We start from the raw sequence: 16947 nt of genomic DNA, 5'->3' as shown, positions 1-16947 counted from the left end.
TTTTTAATATAATTTGTTCCTTTCTTCTTCTCCTGTTGTCTTCCTTTGTGACCTAATGATTTTTACAGTAATGTGCTTTGATTCCTTTCTCTATCTTTTGTGTATCTACCATAGGTTTTTGCTTTGTAGTAACCATGAGGCTTACAAAAAGATATCTCATAGGTCTGAGTCTATTTTAAGTTGCTAACAAATATACTAGTCCATTGTTCTAATGAAATATCTTACTTTGTAAAGAAACAAGGTTATTTTGCTCACAGTTTAAAGGATGAAAAGTCCAAGGACAGTTTCCTCAACTTTGCTAGTGAGGGCCTCCCAGCTACATCACATCATGCCAGAGCGCATCATGGTGGGAGAACATGCAGGAGGGAGAGATCTCATGGTGAGGCAGGAAGACAGAGCCATCAATGAAGAGCCACCCTTGCTTTCAAAAGAGCTGTTTTGTGAGAACTAGCCAAAGTCTCCTGAATACTACCTTATTCACTCTTAATGGAAGCCCTCAATAACCTGCTAGGCCCTACATTTTTTGTTTTGCTACAAAGGATTGAGCTCTTTTTAATTTTTTTTTCATTTTGAAAGAGTCTTGCTGAGTTGCTGAGGCTATCGTCAAAGCTGTAATCCTCCTGTCTCAGCATCCCAAGTGCTGGCATTTACAGGAGTGTGCCATGCATGTCTGGCTAGGCCCTACGTCTTAAATCTCACTCTCTCTCTTCTTTTTTTCTGTTTGCAGTACTGGGGATTGAACATGGGCATTCTACTTCCAAGCTACACCCCCTAGCCCTATTTTTTATTCTTTATCTTGAAACAAGGTTCCAAGAATGACAGTCTTAACTACTAAGTTGCGGAGGTCCTAAATAACTGAGGCTGGCTGCGAACCTTCGGTCCTCCTGTCTCAGCCTCCTAAGAACTGGGATTACAAGTATGTGCCACCATGCCTGGCACCATCTCTTACCATCACTATACTAGGAACTAAGCTTCCAACATATGAACCTTTGGGGGGCACACTCAAACCATAGCCAAATCACTGCAATAATTTAACTTCAATTACATACAAAAATTCTACATTTTTACTCCCTCCAGTATATGTTTTTCATTTCCCAATTTACATTTTATATTGCATATGCAACAGCAAGTTACCATAGCTATTATTTTAATAGTTTTGTCTTTTAACTTTTCTAATTATTTTTAAGATATAAGTGGCTTATGTAATACCATTAAAGTATTAATCTGAATTTACTTTATCAAGTTTTATACTTTCATGTGTTTTCATGTTACTAATCAGCTTTCTTTTCATTCAGCTTGAAGACTCTCTTTACCATTTCTTATAAAGTAGGCTTAGTGGTGCCAAACTCCCTCAGCTTTTCTTTGCCTGAGTCTTCTCTCTCCACTCCTGAAGGACAACTTTGCTGGATCAAGTATTCTTAGCTGAAAGTTTATTTTCCTTCAACATTCTGAATGTCATCACCCATTCTCCTGACCTGCAAAGTTCCTAAGAAATTTGATAATACCCTCTGGGATATTTATGATAATATCCTCCTGGATATTTCCTTGCTTGTGAGGATCTTATTTACTATTGCTGTTTTCCAGAGTCTAGTTTTTTAATGATGTCCTGGTGTAGTCTTCTTGAATATTGTTGGAGACTTTTGATCTTCCTATACCCAAGTATGTACATGGTTCCCCAGATTTTGGAAGTTTTCACTTTTTCTTTAAAAACATTTTTTCTTTCTCTTCTCTTATTCTTAATTCCTATAATATGAATGTTAATTCCACTGAGAATGTCTCATAAATCTTGTAGGCTTTTTGTTGTTTTGGTGCTGAGGATTGAACCCAGCAACATTCTACTTCTGAATTACACCCCAAGCCTTGTTAAAGCAGACTCTCACTAAGTTGCCGAGGGTCTCCCTAAGTTACAGAGGCTGGCCTGGGGACTGCAATCTTCCTGTCTCAAGTACTGGGATCACAGGTATGTGCCATACACCCAGCTTTATTTATTCCTTTTCTTCCTCATTGGACTGGATTGTTTTCAAATACCTTTTAGTTCAGATTCTTTCTTCTACTTGATCAGTTCTGATGTTGATGGTCTCTATTGCATGTCTTTCATTTATTGTATTTTCCAGCTCAAGAATTTTGTTTTTTTTATTTTAATCTCTGTTAAATCTCATTTTGTTCATGTAGCATGTCCCTACTTTTGTTGAATTATATCTGTTTGGTCTCTTCAATTACTAAAAATTACTGTTCCTTCGGTGGTAGGATGTTTCCTTGATTTTCCATGTTTCTTGCTGCCTTGCATTGATACCTGAGTATCTGATGAAGCTATCATCTGTTGTGCACTTTACAAATTGGTCTCAGAGGTTATCCTTATCTTTTTCTCCTGGGAGGTCATGGCCAAAGAGATCTCTCTTGGATCTATGTCTGGCTAGCAGGTACAGGCTGGCAGGGTCACTCCCAATAGTGTTGCCAATGATGTCTGGTGTATGGCATTTGTAGTGCAGCTGCAGAGCTTGGGCACAGAGCCCGGGCATGTGTAAAAGGATCCTGACTTCAGGATCTGGGGCCAACTCAGCACCTATATGTGAGGACCAAATACCCCCACTGCCATGTTGGTAACCGTGTGAAAGATATGAATGCCTGCAGGACAGAGAGCTGGGGTCTGGAGAACCAGTGCAGATAGCTATAATGGCTCTAGGGTTAGGGTCACAGTCAGTACCCAGAGCCCAGACATGTACAGAGAAACCACAGCTCTGGGCCAGGCAGCTACTATCCCACAGAGGCAGTGGTGCTGGAGCTACAAAAGTGCTGGGGTATGGACATTGGACTAACAGACTGTGGTGACAGCTCAGATGTCAAAGGTACAGGTACTCACAGTGCAGCAACAAAGCTGATGTCTGTGGCACAAACATCCACAAGTGATCCAGGCTCTCTGGTTCAGGGTGGACTAGCCCAAAGCAGCAGTAGCTCTGGTATTGGAGGCAAAGGCCACAGGGCCAGGGTGTGAAGTGTGGACACAGAGCAGCCACAGAGCCAGAGTCTGCTGTTCAGACACAGGAGGAACTATCAGTCGCAGAGCTATGGGGCACATAGGAGGTTGGCAGAGTGGTAACCCCATTCCTGGGGTGGCTCCATTTTCTTGTTGGGGAGAAGTACAGCAACATCTCTCCTTACATTCTTCCACAGTGATGGTGGCCAAATATGGTGCTGTTGTCTGCAGAGTAGGCCATTAGTGACCACAGTGGCAGCTACCACCATCATGCTGTCAGCCTCTACATTTCTTTGTAGTTTGTATCCCTCTCCAGATGTCTCAGGCATGCTGATATCCTTTCTGTGCAGTTACACTGTTGTTCTGTTTTGTTGTCCTCCACTGTATTGCTACAGGTTCTTAAGTAGATCCTTGAGCCTACCAATGCTATTTTCATTCATGGATAGATGACTATTTTTTATGGGGCAAATAAAAGCTTGTATCACCTACTCCATCATTTTATTGATAGCAGTCTCCTGAGCTGTGATTTGTCAAAACAAGTAAAACAAGGGTAATCATTTCCTCCTTAGAAATAAAATTATAATTTGTATTACCACTCCAAAATGTCTTTACTATTTCATTTTCCCATTTTGTTTCTTCTATAATGGTGATTTATTTTAAAACTGAAGGTATATAGGACTTTTAAGTGACACATATTATATAGCAATCTCAAGCAAAATTAGTTATATTGTACTACAGAGTATTCTAAACAACATAAGCCAAATATACAGATTTCTCTACTTTTCCTCATCCTGTAAGAATAAAAGTAATCAAAACAATTACTTAACTTGGTCATCTTCAGATATTTCAGGGTGAGAGATTGAGATTTAGAGTAAGATTTTAAAAATTTATATTATATATATATAAATTTATATATAAATATATAAAATATATATATATTTTATATATATTTATATATATAAATATATATAAATATATATAAATATATATTTTTATATATTATATATATAAAATATATATATATATATAAATATATATATATATACTTATGGCAATTCATACATAGACAAGCAATGTCATGCTTTTTTATTGAAAAATTTTCAACTTTTTTATAATACCTTAATTTTCCTTTGCCAATTGAAACAAAATTAACACTTTTCTGCTGTTTTGGAGACCAAGAAGTTGAAAATGCTCCAGTCAACCCAACTTTGGCCTAAAAGCCAGCCAAAGTTTTGACTAAAAAGTTGGAATTAGAAAATACTAGCTTTGATGTTCACTATCTTTACAACACTGAGCAAATCCAGTAAACATATTATCTAAGGTTACATTACTTGAAAAATGCCTTTTTAAAAATGAAGAAGCTTATCTGAATTGAAGTATCACTTTCCTCAAAGATGTCCACATACCATAGTATAAAATATCTCATTATCATTTGTTAGCTGCTAATCTACTTCACAAGAACCGTTTTAAAGTTCTTCACTTCCCTTCTGCTTCTCTTCCCACAAATAGAGAAGTTTCTTCATTCAAAGAGTACTGTAAATTCTCTAGAAGTATATTTTGTTCAACTTTTTCTTTGTTCTTTTTAAAAGTGAAATGAAGTCACACTTCTCTCATCTATTCAGAAGTTTAGAGAGAAAAATAGATCATGAATGCAAAAACAATTGGTAAATGCCACATTATATAAAGGTGCTCGTTTGCAACTCACTAATGCAATGTCCTCGAGCTCTTTTACTCTGCATCTCACACTGAGTTTCTACTCCTGTTATCAGTCCACCAAAGAGATATACTAGATCACCTGGCTTTTTAGTTTAGTTTAGTTTTTTCCTTTTTATTGGCCAAATAGAAATGCAGGAACAAAACTGTTCATTTTTATCCATCTATAAAAAGTTATTTCGCTCTTTTCTGTTTTTCAATCTGGAAAGAGTCACTAAACCGCTCTAACTAAACAGCAACAATTTCTTTTCTTCGTGAAAGCTTAAATCTGCTCAAAAGAATTTTCTCATAATCCTTCCAATTTGTATAACTGAATAAGAAATCAAAGAGAATTTCAATATATATGTAGATCATTTGGGGAAGATAATAAGACATTTTTTTTTCTCTAATGTTTGAGGCAGTTACATGGTGTGGAAAATATAGGCAAGCTTCCTGGAATAAGACCAGAAACCCTATTTTTTTCATTTTCTACAACCTTAGGGGATCAAAACATGTCTGTATCAAAATCTATCTCCCATGCATGCTAGAAGAAATGATCAATAAATAATTCCTCAGAAGAAAAGAAGTGCTAGAATTCAAAGGCTATACTAATCAGATCAGAAATAGCGTACGTGTAGCAGATTCTTATTAATGACCCACCCACAAGTCTCACATGTAACCAGATCAGTACACACAGGCCTGTCTTCAAACTGCCAGTACCTACATTTCTTCGAGAGCTTTTGGTTGTTGATAGAGTTTGTGTTGCTACCCAAGTCGAAAAATGGAAGTATCAGAGAATTATCACTACCAAGAGTACATGCAATCAATAATTAATGGGGGAACTGGTGTAAAATTATCCCTGCTCCTGAGGTTTGTATTTTACAATGGCTCCTCAAATTCTACCCAGCAATACTAAGCTCTAGTCTTCCACAATAGTAAGTTGCTTGATAATATACTCTTCATTGGTTGCCATATATATATATATATATATATATATATATCCTCAGCTTCTTAGTGAGGCCCTTTGCAACTTAGTGAGATCCTGTTTCAAAATAAACAATAAAAAATAGGGCTGGGGGTGTAACTCAGAGGTAGAATGCCCCTGGGTTCCATCCCCACTATTACAAAAAAAAAAAAAACAAACTATACTTTGGAGGCTGACAGGAGTACAGAAAGTTCAAGTTCAACATCAGCAGTGTGGATAGACTCTCAGCAGTCTAGTGAGATGCTGTTTCAAAACAAAACATAAAAAGAGGAAGACCATCCCTGAGTTCAATCTCCAATATCACAAAAATATTAAAAATCAGTAATCTCATTATGAATTTGTTGATTGCCTAAATAATTTTTTGAGGAAAAGTAAAAATGAAAAGTCAAATATATATTTAAAACAACAATAGTAATGGAAGTGGCTAATATAAGTGCTTGCCAAAATCCAAAATAAACTATATTCCTTCACAACTAATTTCCTAATCAAAGTGAAGAAAAATGTTTTTTTTCCTATCAGCACTGTGAAAGAAAAATAGAAAGCATACAGTAACAATGTAATCAAAGTTTTTAAGGTAAATATAATGCATTTTATTAATAAATTTCTAAATTTTAAGAAATATTTAGTATTTTAATAAATCATTACTTTTCTGTGCCCATGTTTTGGCATATTTTATTCATCCATTGATCAAACTTTCATGCAGGTTCTAATATGTTCAAGACACATTTTGTGGCAGGTTGGTATTAAATAGTCAGAGGAAGGAGAGGAAATGACACCAGGTAATGGTAAAGCAACTCTAGAAGGAAAGAAATAGAAACAGTGGTCCCTTGGGATCACAGGGGATTGGTTCCAGGATCATAGACACCAAAATCCCTAAATACACAAGTCCTTGAATAAATGACATAGCATTTACATATAACCTACACACACACATCCTTCCATATACTTTAAATCAACTCTAGATGAGTTATGATACTTAACACAATTAAATGCTATGCAAATAGTTATTATACTGTGTTACTTAGGGGAAAATGTCAAGAGGAAAAAAGTCTGTTCAATATAGATGCAATTTTTTTCCTAATATTTTTGATCCTTGGTTGGTTGAATGTATGGATATAGAACCCATAAGTATAGAGGTTCAACTGTGTATATAGAAAGTTCAGAAGTCAGCGTTGATGGCACACACTTGTAATTCCAGTACTTGGGAAGTTGAGACGAGAGAACAGCAGTTCAAGGCCAGCCTCTGCTACTTAGTGAGGCCCTCTGCAACTTAGTGAGACTCTGTTTTAAAAAAGAGAATAAAAAATAGGGCTCGGTGTGTAGCTCAGAGGTAGAATGCCCCTGGGTTTAACCTCTAGTAACCATCCCCACCTTGCCACACACACACATACACAGAAATTTCAGACTGTCAACTTTAATTTTTTTATATCTATAGAACTGCATGTACAAATTCAGAAATATTTATCCACTCATTCAATACTAAACAACCACTAAACAGAAGACAAGCCTAGGAGGTGATTGTACAACAACAGAAAGAACAGTGTTTTTTAATTGCTTAAAACTAAAATAAAAAAAAATTGAATTGCTTAAAATTAAGTTGAGATCAACCTTTATATGTCATGTTTGATCTTATAATCTTAAGTTGAGAAGTCTTCATATTCAGTAGAGACAATGAAAATTTAACGTATTTAAAAACTTAGATATAGCCAGGCCTGGTGGTGCATGCCTGTAATTCCAGCATTCGGAAGGCGGAGACCGGATGATCGTGGTTTGCTGACAGCCTCAGCTACTTAGGGAGGCCCTTCACAACTCAGTGAGACCCTGTTTCAAAAACTAAAAAGACTTAAAATTTAGGGCTGGGGGTGTAGCTAGGAGGTACAATGCTCCTGGGTTTCATCCCTATTACCTCAAAAAACCCCACACAAACACAATTTAATCTCTAATGTGTGTGATATAGATATAAGAAATGAAGAAATGTTGACTAGATTATGAATAGTAGCAAAAACAAAGTCTAAACAGTTATCAACTCGGTGAAATTAGAGAATTCAAGTTATGTAAATTTAGAATTATTAATTATATATAATTTAGATCAGATGGGTTTGATTTTAGAAGAAGTTTATTTGGCTTCTGGAAATACGGATATGAGCCTTAAGAGTGAAGTCATAACATTAAAAAGGTGAATAATTGTTTTTTTGGTACTAGGCATTGAACTCAGGGGCAGTCTACGTTTTGGCTACACTCCCAGCCCTGTTTTTTTATTCTTTCTTTCTTTATATATTTATTTATTTATTTGCGGTGCTGGGGATGGAACCCAGGTACATTCTACCTCTGAGCTACACCCCCAGCTCTATTTTTTATTCTTTATTTTGAAACAGGATCTCACTGATTTGCAAAGGGCCTCACTAAGTAGCTGAGGCTGTCTATAAACTGAGATCCTTTTCTCTCAGCCTCCCAAATGGTGGGATTACAAGCATGCACCACCACACCCAGCTTTTATTCTTTATTTTGAAACAGGGTCTCACTAAGTTATGGAGGGCCTTACTAAGAAGCTGAGGCTGGCTGCAAACCGTGATTCTCCAGTCTCAGGCTCCCAAGTACCAGGATTACAAGTGTGCATCACTATGCCCATTCAAAAAGGCCAATAACTTGCTGGGTGTGGTGGTGCACTCTTGTAATCCCTGTGCTTAGGAGGCTGAGACAGGAGGGGGATCCCACAGGTTCAAAGCCAGCCTCAGCTACTTAGTGAGGCTCTCAGCAACTTAGTGAGACTCTGTTTCCAAATAAAATATAAAATAGGTCTGGGAGTATAGCCTGGAGGTAGAAAGCCCCTGGTTCCACTGCCAGTACCACACCAAAAAAAAAAAAAAAAAAAAAAAAAAAAAAAATCCAATAACTTAAAAGCTAGTATTCTTAAACTATTTTCTTAAAATGTATATCTAGAGTCCCTCTGACATCTCCAGTTGATTTTTTTAAAAAGATAATATAAAAAATAAATTTTCCAAACCAGGACCCAACTTTTTCCATGATACTTTATTTCAATTTTCCTCAAATATCTAGCAGAGTTGACAAGGAAAAAATGAGATTTAGATTTAGATTTAAGATTTAGATTAGATTTCCCAGTTTATGTATTTTACACAAATGTTTGAACTTCATATTCTCTCACTAAGCTCAAGGAGTTAATACACATCTTAAAATAAGAATTTTGATCAATTATAATTATATGCTTGGGATATAAGAAATTAACAAAAGTACTAAATGTGATTTCTACCCTTAATAGGACTGGGTTATTAAAATTAATGAACATAGTAGCAAACCATATAGGACAAAATATGAGTTAATGATAGACTGCAGAGTGGAGTAGATGCTATAAGAACAGTGGAAGAGCTGGGTGTGGTGGCACATGCCTGTAATCCCTTGGGAGGCTGAGATGAGGATTCTAGGTTTGCAGTCAGCCTTAGCAACTTAGTGAGGCTTGCCACAGCTTATGAGACCTTGTTTCAAAGTAAAAGAATAAAACAGTGCTAGGGGTGTAGCTCAGAGAAGGAATGCTCCTGAGTTTCATTCTCAGTAACTCAAAATATATATACACATAAACACAATAGTGGAAGAAAATAATAAAGATAACATCATAGGATGCAATTATTTAGGAAGGCATAATTTTCTTAATTCTACTTCTACCTTGAGGGAGAAAAATCTGCCATTAGCTCTTTGCAACAACAAAAAAGTAAATCTTTCATTTGTTGTCTGATATATATATTTTTTAGGTACTAGAGATAGAACCCAGGGGCATTCTACCTCTGAGCTACACCCCCAGCCTTATTTTTTTATTCTTTATTTTGAAACACGGTCTCATTGAGTTACAAAGGACCTCATTAAGTAGCTGAGGCTGACCATGAACAGTGATTCTCCCGTCTCAGCCTCCTGAATGCTGGGATTACAAGCGTGCACAAGCACACCCAGCTCAATTTTACTAAATTTTATTAAATTGTATTACTTCAGAAGGATTTTAAACATAAAATTGGTAAAGTTCTAGACATCTTTGATAACACATGTGCCTAATCATTCTAAGATAAGAATCAATGGTGTAACATTAAGGGAACAGTAGCATGGTACAAGCATGGGTTTACAGTCACATATATATATCGGCAAAATTCGGGCTCTTCCAACTTATATGGCCACAGGCAAATGTTGAGTCTGTTTCTTCTTAAGTGAAATAACAATAACAAATACCTCCCAGGTTGCTGAAAGAAGTAAGTAAAATATTATAGAGCTGGGTGTGGTGGCATACACCTGTAATACCAGTTCTTGGGAGCCTGAGACAGGAGGATTGCAGATTCAAGACTAGCCTGAGTAATCTAGTGAGACTTTAAGAAACCTAGTGGGACCCTATTTTTTAAAAAATTTAAAAAGGGTTAGGGGCTACTTCTGGGTTCAATCCCCAGTAAAACACACACACACACACACACACACACACACACACACACACACACACACTCTCTCTCTCTCTCTCTCTCTCTCTCGCTCTCTCTTTCTTTCTGGTTGGCACAATGCCAGCCAGAAAAATAATCTGTGCACAATAACTACTATCGCTCCCACATTCAAATCCAAACAAATTTCAATTACAGTAATAGCAAAATAGACTAAAAAACTCACTTTGCTTTATATTTTACTTCTCACTCTAAAAATTAATTTTCTGATCTTATACTAATAAAAATGTGTCTGGCTTCTAATTCTATGAGTCTCATTCATTTTTGAGAATCTGAAAGAGTAATGAACCTTTGCCACCCAAAATCCCACATATACACACACAGTAATTTATGTCAGTTTGGGAACATGAACAGATTCCCTGAAACCCAGACTAAAAACTATGTTCTATTTGGCTACTTAAATTAAAATTAAGTCCAATTAAATAATACTAAAAGTTCAGTTCCTCTGTGTCACTGACCAGATTTCAAGGGCTTAATACTGATACAAGGCAAGTGTCTTTTGGATAGCACAGATACACAACATTTCCATCATCTTAAAAACTTCTATTAGAGCTATTCTGGAATGTTACCTTGAAGTGACAATCAAAACTATTTCCCTTTCATTAAAATAAATATAGCTGGGCGAGGTGGCTCACACTTGTAATCCTAGCATTCAGGAAGCTGAGACCAGAGGATCATGGTTTGCAGACAGCCTCAGCTACTTAGTGAGGCTCTTCACAACTCAATGAGACCCTGTTTCAAAACTAAAAAGACTGAAAAATAGGGCTGGGTTCCATCCCTAGTACCGCAAAAAAAAAAAAAAAAAGGAAAGAAAGAGAAAAAAAATTTAGGTACCTTTGTCTAAAATTTTAGTGTCCAGCACATAAGCATTCAAAAGGTATCTTACGATTGACATTATAAAGTTTTTTGTTTTAGTTATATTAATCTAGCAAAAGCTGAGTTGGTACAGTCCAAAGCTGAACGCTATGAATGCAATGAATATATAAATAGCGCTTCATTGATATGAAGATTAACTATGTGCAGAATTTAAAATTTTTTAGTTTTAACTATTTATGCTGTCTAGATCACGTAAGCAAAGATTTAGGCATTTATTATATTCAAGAGCAAAAAAAAATGCTTACTTAAAACTAATTAATATTATTCCTATAGTTTTTCCTAGATAAAATAGTTGTACATTATAGCAACTATCTATGGAATTCACATTGTATTAGGTATTATATGTAATCCAGACATAATTTAAAGTATACAGGAGAGCCGGGCATGGTGGCGCTTGCTTGTAATTTCAGCATTCCGGAGGCAGAGACTGAAGGATCACGGTTCACCTACAGCCTCAGCTACTTAGGCCCTTTGCAACTCTGTGAGACTCTGTTTCAAAAATAATGAAAAAAAAAAGACTAAAAAATAGGGCTGGGGGTATAGCTCGGAGGTAGAATGCCCCTGGGTTCCATCCCTGGTACAAAAAAATATATATATATACACACACACACATACACACACACACACACAGAAATGGATTTGTACAGATGCAAACAGTATACTATTTTTATATAAAGTACTTGAACATCTCTGGATTATGGTACTTGCAGAAGGTCTTGAAATCCCTCCTCCACAGATCAGAAACATATATAATAGCTTAACAAATAAAACTTATTTATTTATTATTTATTTATGTACTAGGGATGGAACCCAGGGGCCTTCTACTCACAAACTACATCCCCAGACCTATTTTATATCTGGAAACAGGGTCTCATTAATTTGCAGAGAACCTCACTAAGTTGCAGAGGCTGGCCACAACCTTCAATCCTCCTGTTTCAGTCTTCCAAGTACTGGGGTTACAAGCATGCACTACCATGCCTGGCTCAAATGAAACATTTTAAAAATTCACCAAAATTTTCTAACTTAAACATTATGGCACTGAAATTTAGAAAACCTGTTTATTTTTAACATATCTTGAAACCAAGACAATCGCTGCTATGTCTATAAAGGTCTAATAATAATTTTGCACTTACACTGCCACATTTTTTCTAATGGAATATTCATCCAAATCGTCATCAGAGCTGCTATCAGTTGCATCAGAATCCAGACCCTCTTCCACATGAGATAACAGTCCCGTAGCAGACAATGCAAATCTTTGGATTTCTGCAGCTGTACACCGAGCAAAGCCATTCTTTGTATCATTCCATAATTTATTTTCTGTAGTCAATATGTTGACTTCTGGCTTAATTTCAGTGCATTTAGGTAAACTGTTATCCAAAACTGTGGGTTCATGAAAGATCTTCATTTTGGGCAGTTGATGTTTCATAGAAAATTTCATTTGCTCACCATAGTGTTTAACAACATGCTTTGCCAGGAGCATCTGCAAATGTTTCTGAGTTCTCCTAGCCTGGCTAAGTAAAATTTTCTGTTTGCTTACACAATGAAGTAAACGGGCATTCACTTCCTCCTCTTTTTCAGCAGCTGAGGAACTAAGAGGCACATCTGAGTGGCTAGGTTCAGTTTTCTTTTGAGCACAGTGCAATAGGCCCTTTTTAATCTCAGCGTCATTGACTTTTTCCAAAAGTACATTTTTTTGGTACCATTTACAGCTTTGTGGTTGTACTTTTTCTTTGTTAGTATCTTTGGTTAGATTTGAATCCAAAATAATTTGCATATCTTTCATGCACTGGCTTGTGGTATCTGAGAGAGGCTCCTTTTTGATGAATTCTTCAGAATGAGAATGGCACATTTTACTGAGCTGGATGTTGCTGCCATTACACAGTATGTTTTTCAGCTTATTGCAGTTGGGCTCCCCTGATTTCTTTTGCTTATAATCCTCATTGTATTTATTTAATGTAGAATTAGAACTCATTAAAAGAACTGTCTGATAATGTTTTGAAGACTGGGGGGAGCCAAAATGTTTTAAATTCACAAAATTAGTATTAAGAGTAGGTTCAGGAGTCGAAAATCCCAGCATCTGAGATAAAGTATCTCCCTTTAGCTTTTCATCTACAGTTCTTGGACTTTCCATGCATAGCATCTTGTCAGACTCCATGGCACTTGGCAAAGATGAAAAGCAGATACCCTTTGTTGTTGCCTCCCTCAGAGCTGGGGTCATGGCGATCCCTGCAGATAATTACTGGAAACCTAAAATAATGTAAAAATAAATGATCAAATATCTAGAAGAGTCTTATGCTATACTTTTTCCAAGGGCAACATTTTTGATATTTCTGATTATAATGTGAATTCAGCCAAACTCCTTTATCTCCCAACTTCCAACACCATCTCAGGAACTAAGCTATTATTCACTCTGTGAGTCTATATTTCCAAAACTTATCAGACTAAGAGTATAGCTCAGTTGTACAGCAGTTGTCTAGTATATATGAGGCTCTTGGTTCTACTTCTGGCACTGCAAAAAATAAAGTTTCACACTATCATAGTGTGTGTTCCACAAGCACTTGTGGATATACCTCAGAATCACATTTTGTTTACAATGTTTAGTGAGAGTCAAATGAAAAAATACAACTTGGAATCTTGTAATCATATTAGAAAATGTGACTGAATTCCATAATTTAAACAAAAAGTATCAATTTTTTATGAAATATGATAAAATACTCTAAACCTCCATTACTGAACTTAATCTTCACAGCCTGAATGGTAATAATAACAAGAACTAAAAACACTAATATGTTCATAAGAAGACCTAAGTAAACTGAATTAAGAATAAAAACATACACATTCTCAGCTATTAATGTGATAGAATTCATCTAATCTATAATATATACAATTTTTTCATGACAATGTACCTGAAATATTTTTTTAGCTTTTCACAAATGGAATTTGCCAGTTATCACTGATCTGTTATCATTGTATCACTAAATGTTAATCCTATAATTAACTTTCACATATTTTATCACAAAAGTGTTAAGATCATATGTTTTGAGTCACAGAAGAAAGTAATCCAGTTCCATTAAAAATTATGAAGTCTGTTAGTAAAAAAGTTTTACATTTATGTTTACATTTTTAACAATTATAAGTTTTTAAAGCTACCTAATACTTTGGAACTATGATACTCCAAAATGTGTTTCAACACAAATGATAGTTTATAGTGATTTAAATGGCCTATATACACTCCTATATTGTACGTTCCCAAGTTCTACATGTAACTGACCAAAATAAAAAAAGGCACAAAAATTTATATGTAAAAATATATATCACACATATAGATCTCATAAATATGTATCACTTATATTACATATCTCATATGTATTATATGTGTCACGTCATATATCACAGGCCCAAAGCAAGTAACAGATTGGGAGAAGATTTCTATAACATTTATAACAGACCTATATTAGTGCCTAACAATCATACATTTACAAATGGGTAAAGGATAGAGCAGTAAAGCACTTCACAAATTATGACATCCAAATGGTCATTAAATATTTTAAACATTTAATACAGGAATGTAGGAAATGTAGATTAGCAAAAAAAGAAAAAAGCCTAGTTTCCCAACCACCAAACTGACAATGTTTCAGGTCTGAAAATATCACTTATGATGAAGATGTAGGAAAACAAGATTTCTCAGGTATACTGAGATTATAAATTGATTCAATAATTTTTCCATAAAGTGGAAAGAGTATTTGCCACAGGTACACTAAGGTGCAATGTTTCTAACAAAACATTTCAAAACAATCTAGATGTTTTTAAAATGTTGGAGTACTTACTATATTGAAGTTAAAAAGGAATGACTCAGTATCAATATACAAAGTATCTCAAAAACAATGTTGAATTAAAATAAGAAGTGAGCAGGGCATGGTGCATACTCCTGTAATCCCAATACCAAGGAGGCAGAAACAGGAGGACTATATGTTTGAGGTCAGCCTCAGCAAGTAATGAGACTCTCATCAGCCTAGCATGACCCCATTTCAAAAATAAAAATCGAGCTGGAAGTATAGCTTGAAGGTAGAATGCCTCTGGGTTCAACACTGAGTACCTCCTCATATACAAAATAAGAACAGTGAAATATATATATATAGCATGACATCATATCATCATTTAATACAAACAAAAATCCTTATCATATATATGTATTTATAAGAATAAAAAGTATCCAGAAAACTATATATTGAACTTATAACAGTAGTTGCATAAAGTTCCATGAAATACAAATCAGAGTGATGGTTAAGAGAATTTGCATTTTAACCACCTAATTTTATTTACTTGGACAGAAAAGATTAAATACAAAATGAGCAAATGTTAATGGTTAATTCTGAATGATAAAAATATAGTTATTTACTAAATACACACACATATACCTTATATGTCCATATGTATAAATATATATGTGTATACTCATGTATACTTTATGTCTCAATATAAGGATTTATGCAGTCTTCCCCCAAATTATGTATATCTCAAAATTTGAGTCTATTTAAATTCCATATATAATAAAGTCCCATTTGTCCCAAATTCAAAAAGAACTCAGAAAACCAAAAATAACCATGTATTTATTTTGTACTTATTTCATACTCTATTTTTATGGAATTAGAAAAATAATAAAATGTCAAGGCATTTTTCCCTAAGATTCAAGTTATAATTTGGTCAACTCAATGACCTATACCTTACCATCTATCATCTATGGGTTGTGATATGGCAAGGCCTTCCAGAAAGAAGGTAGGTCCTTAAAGTTGTTATTCATGGCCAAATGTACTGGTCACCTTTTGCTATGTTAAAAAAAAAAAAAATCCCCACACTTAGTTCAAATGTTTATTCCACAGTTTCTGGGATCAGGATCTTAGGCCTGGCCTAGCTGGCTGCCTTGGGCTCAAGCTCTCTCACAAGGCCACAGGGAGGTGTGAGCAGGAGCAGCAGTGATCTCAAGGTTTGACTGGGGAAGCTCTGCTTCTCAGATCACTCCATGACTCCTGGCCGACCTCTGGTCCTTGCTGTCTGTTGGCTGGAGACATCACTGCCATGTGAGTCTTTCCAGCTCACAAAATGGCAGCTCATTTCCTTCCTGAGTGAGAGAAGTTAACGAGATGGAAGCCACAGTCTCGTGTGTGTGTGTGTGTGTGTGTGTGTGTGTGTGTGTGTGTAGGTGGGTGGGGTGGGGGAACAGGGCATTTGACCTCTGAGTATTGTCATAAAATAGTGAATAATAATTCTATAAATTCACCTCAAGATCATCTCCATTAGTTGTGTAAGCTGTTTTCCGTATGATCACAGTTCATTCATAGCAGCTCAATATGTCTCTAGTATTTCAGAAGCCAATATTTAAAAAGGCAGTGAGACTATATAGCTACAAACAAAGCCATCTGGTTTTCATTTGGGGCATAAGGACTATCCATACCACAACATATTATTTATAGAGATGTGCTTATAAATGACAGCTGAAAAGCTATTTCATCTTTATAAAATAAAATAAAAATGCACAAATCATGGAAATAAGCCAGTTTTCATTTCTGTATATAAGTATGTGTGTGTTTTAAAGGATTGAACACAGAGGCATTCTACCTCCAAGCTACACGCTCAGCCTTTATTTATTTATTTATTTTATTTTATTTTATTTTATTTTGGTGGTACTGGGGTTCCTGGAAACCCTTCTACCTCCAGGCTACCCTTCCAGACCTATTTTATATTTTTTAAAATTTGGAAACAGGGTCTCCTAAGCCAGCGAGGCTGGCTTCAAACCAGTGCGATACTCCCGTCTCCGCCTCCAAAGCATAGGGATTATGAGCGTGCGCCACCACGCCTGTCATTATTTTCTGCTTTGAAATAGGTTCTCACTAGGTTGCTGAGAGTTTCACTACTTGCTGGGGTTAATCCTCAAA

General features: G+C 35.7%; 1 protein-coding gene across 2 annotated transcripts in view; it reads right to left on the bottom strand.

Moving 5' to 3' along the window:
- KANSL1L (KAT8 regulatory NSL complex subunit 1 like) overlaps positions 1-13232 on the bottom strand; it is a gene marked incomplete at both ends in the record, with an annotated part of 100952 nt that extends 87720 nt beyond the window's left edge. For both annotated transcript variants that reach the window (XM_080689983.1, XM_080689984.1), the window contains one exon: positions 12148-13232. In XM_080689983.1, the coding sequence (XP_080546109.1) occupies positions 12148-13232 (1085 nt within the window). The remainder of the gene's footprint in view (positions 1-12147) is intronic.
- Positions 13233-16947: the final 3715 nt, after the last annotated feature.

The sequence above is a fragment of the Muscardinus avellanarius genome (genome assembly GCF_963383645.1).
Source record: "Muscardinus avellanarius genome assembly, chromosome: 2".
In the NCBI taxonomy this organism is placed as follows: domain Eukaryota; kingdom Metazoa; phylum Chordata; class Mammalia; order Rodentia; family Gliridae; genus Muscardinus; species Muscardinus avellanarius.
This window is presented reverse-complemented; position numbering and strand designations above follow the sequence as displayed.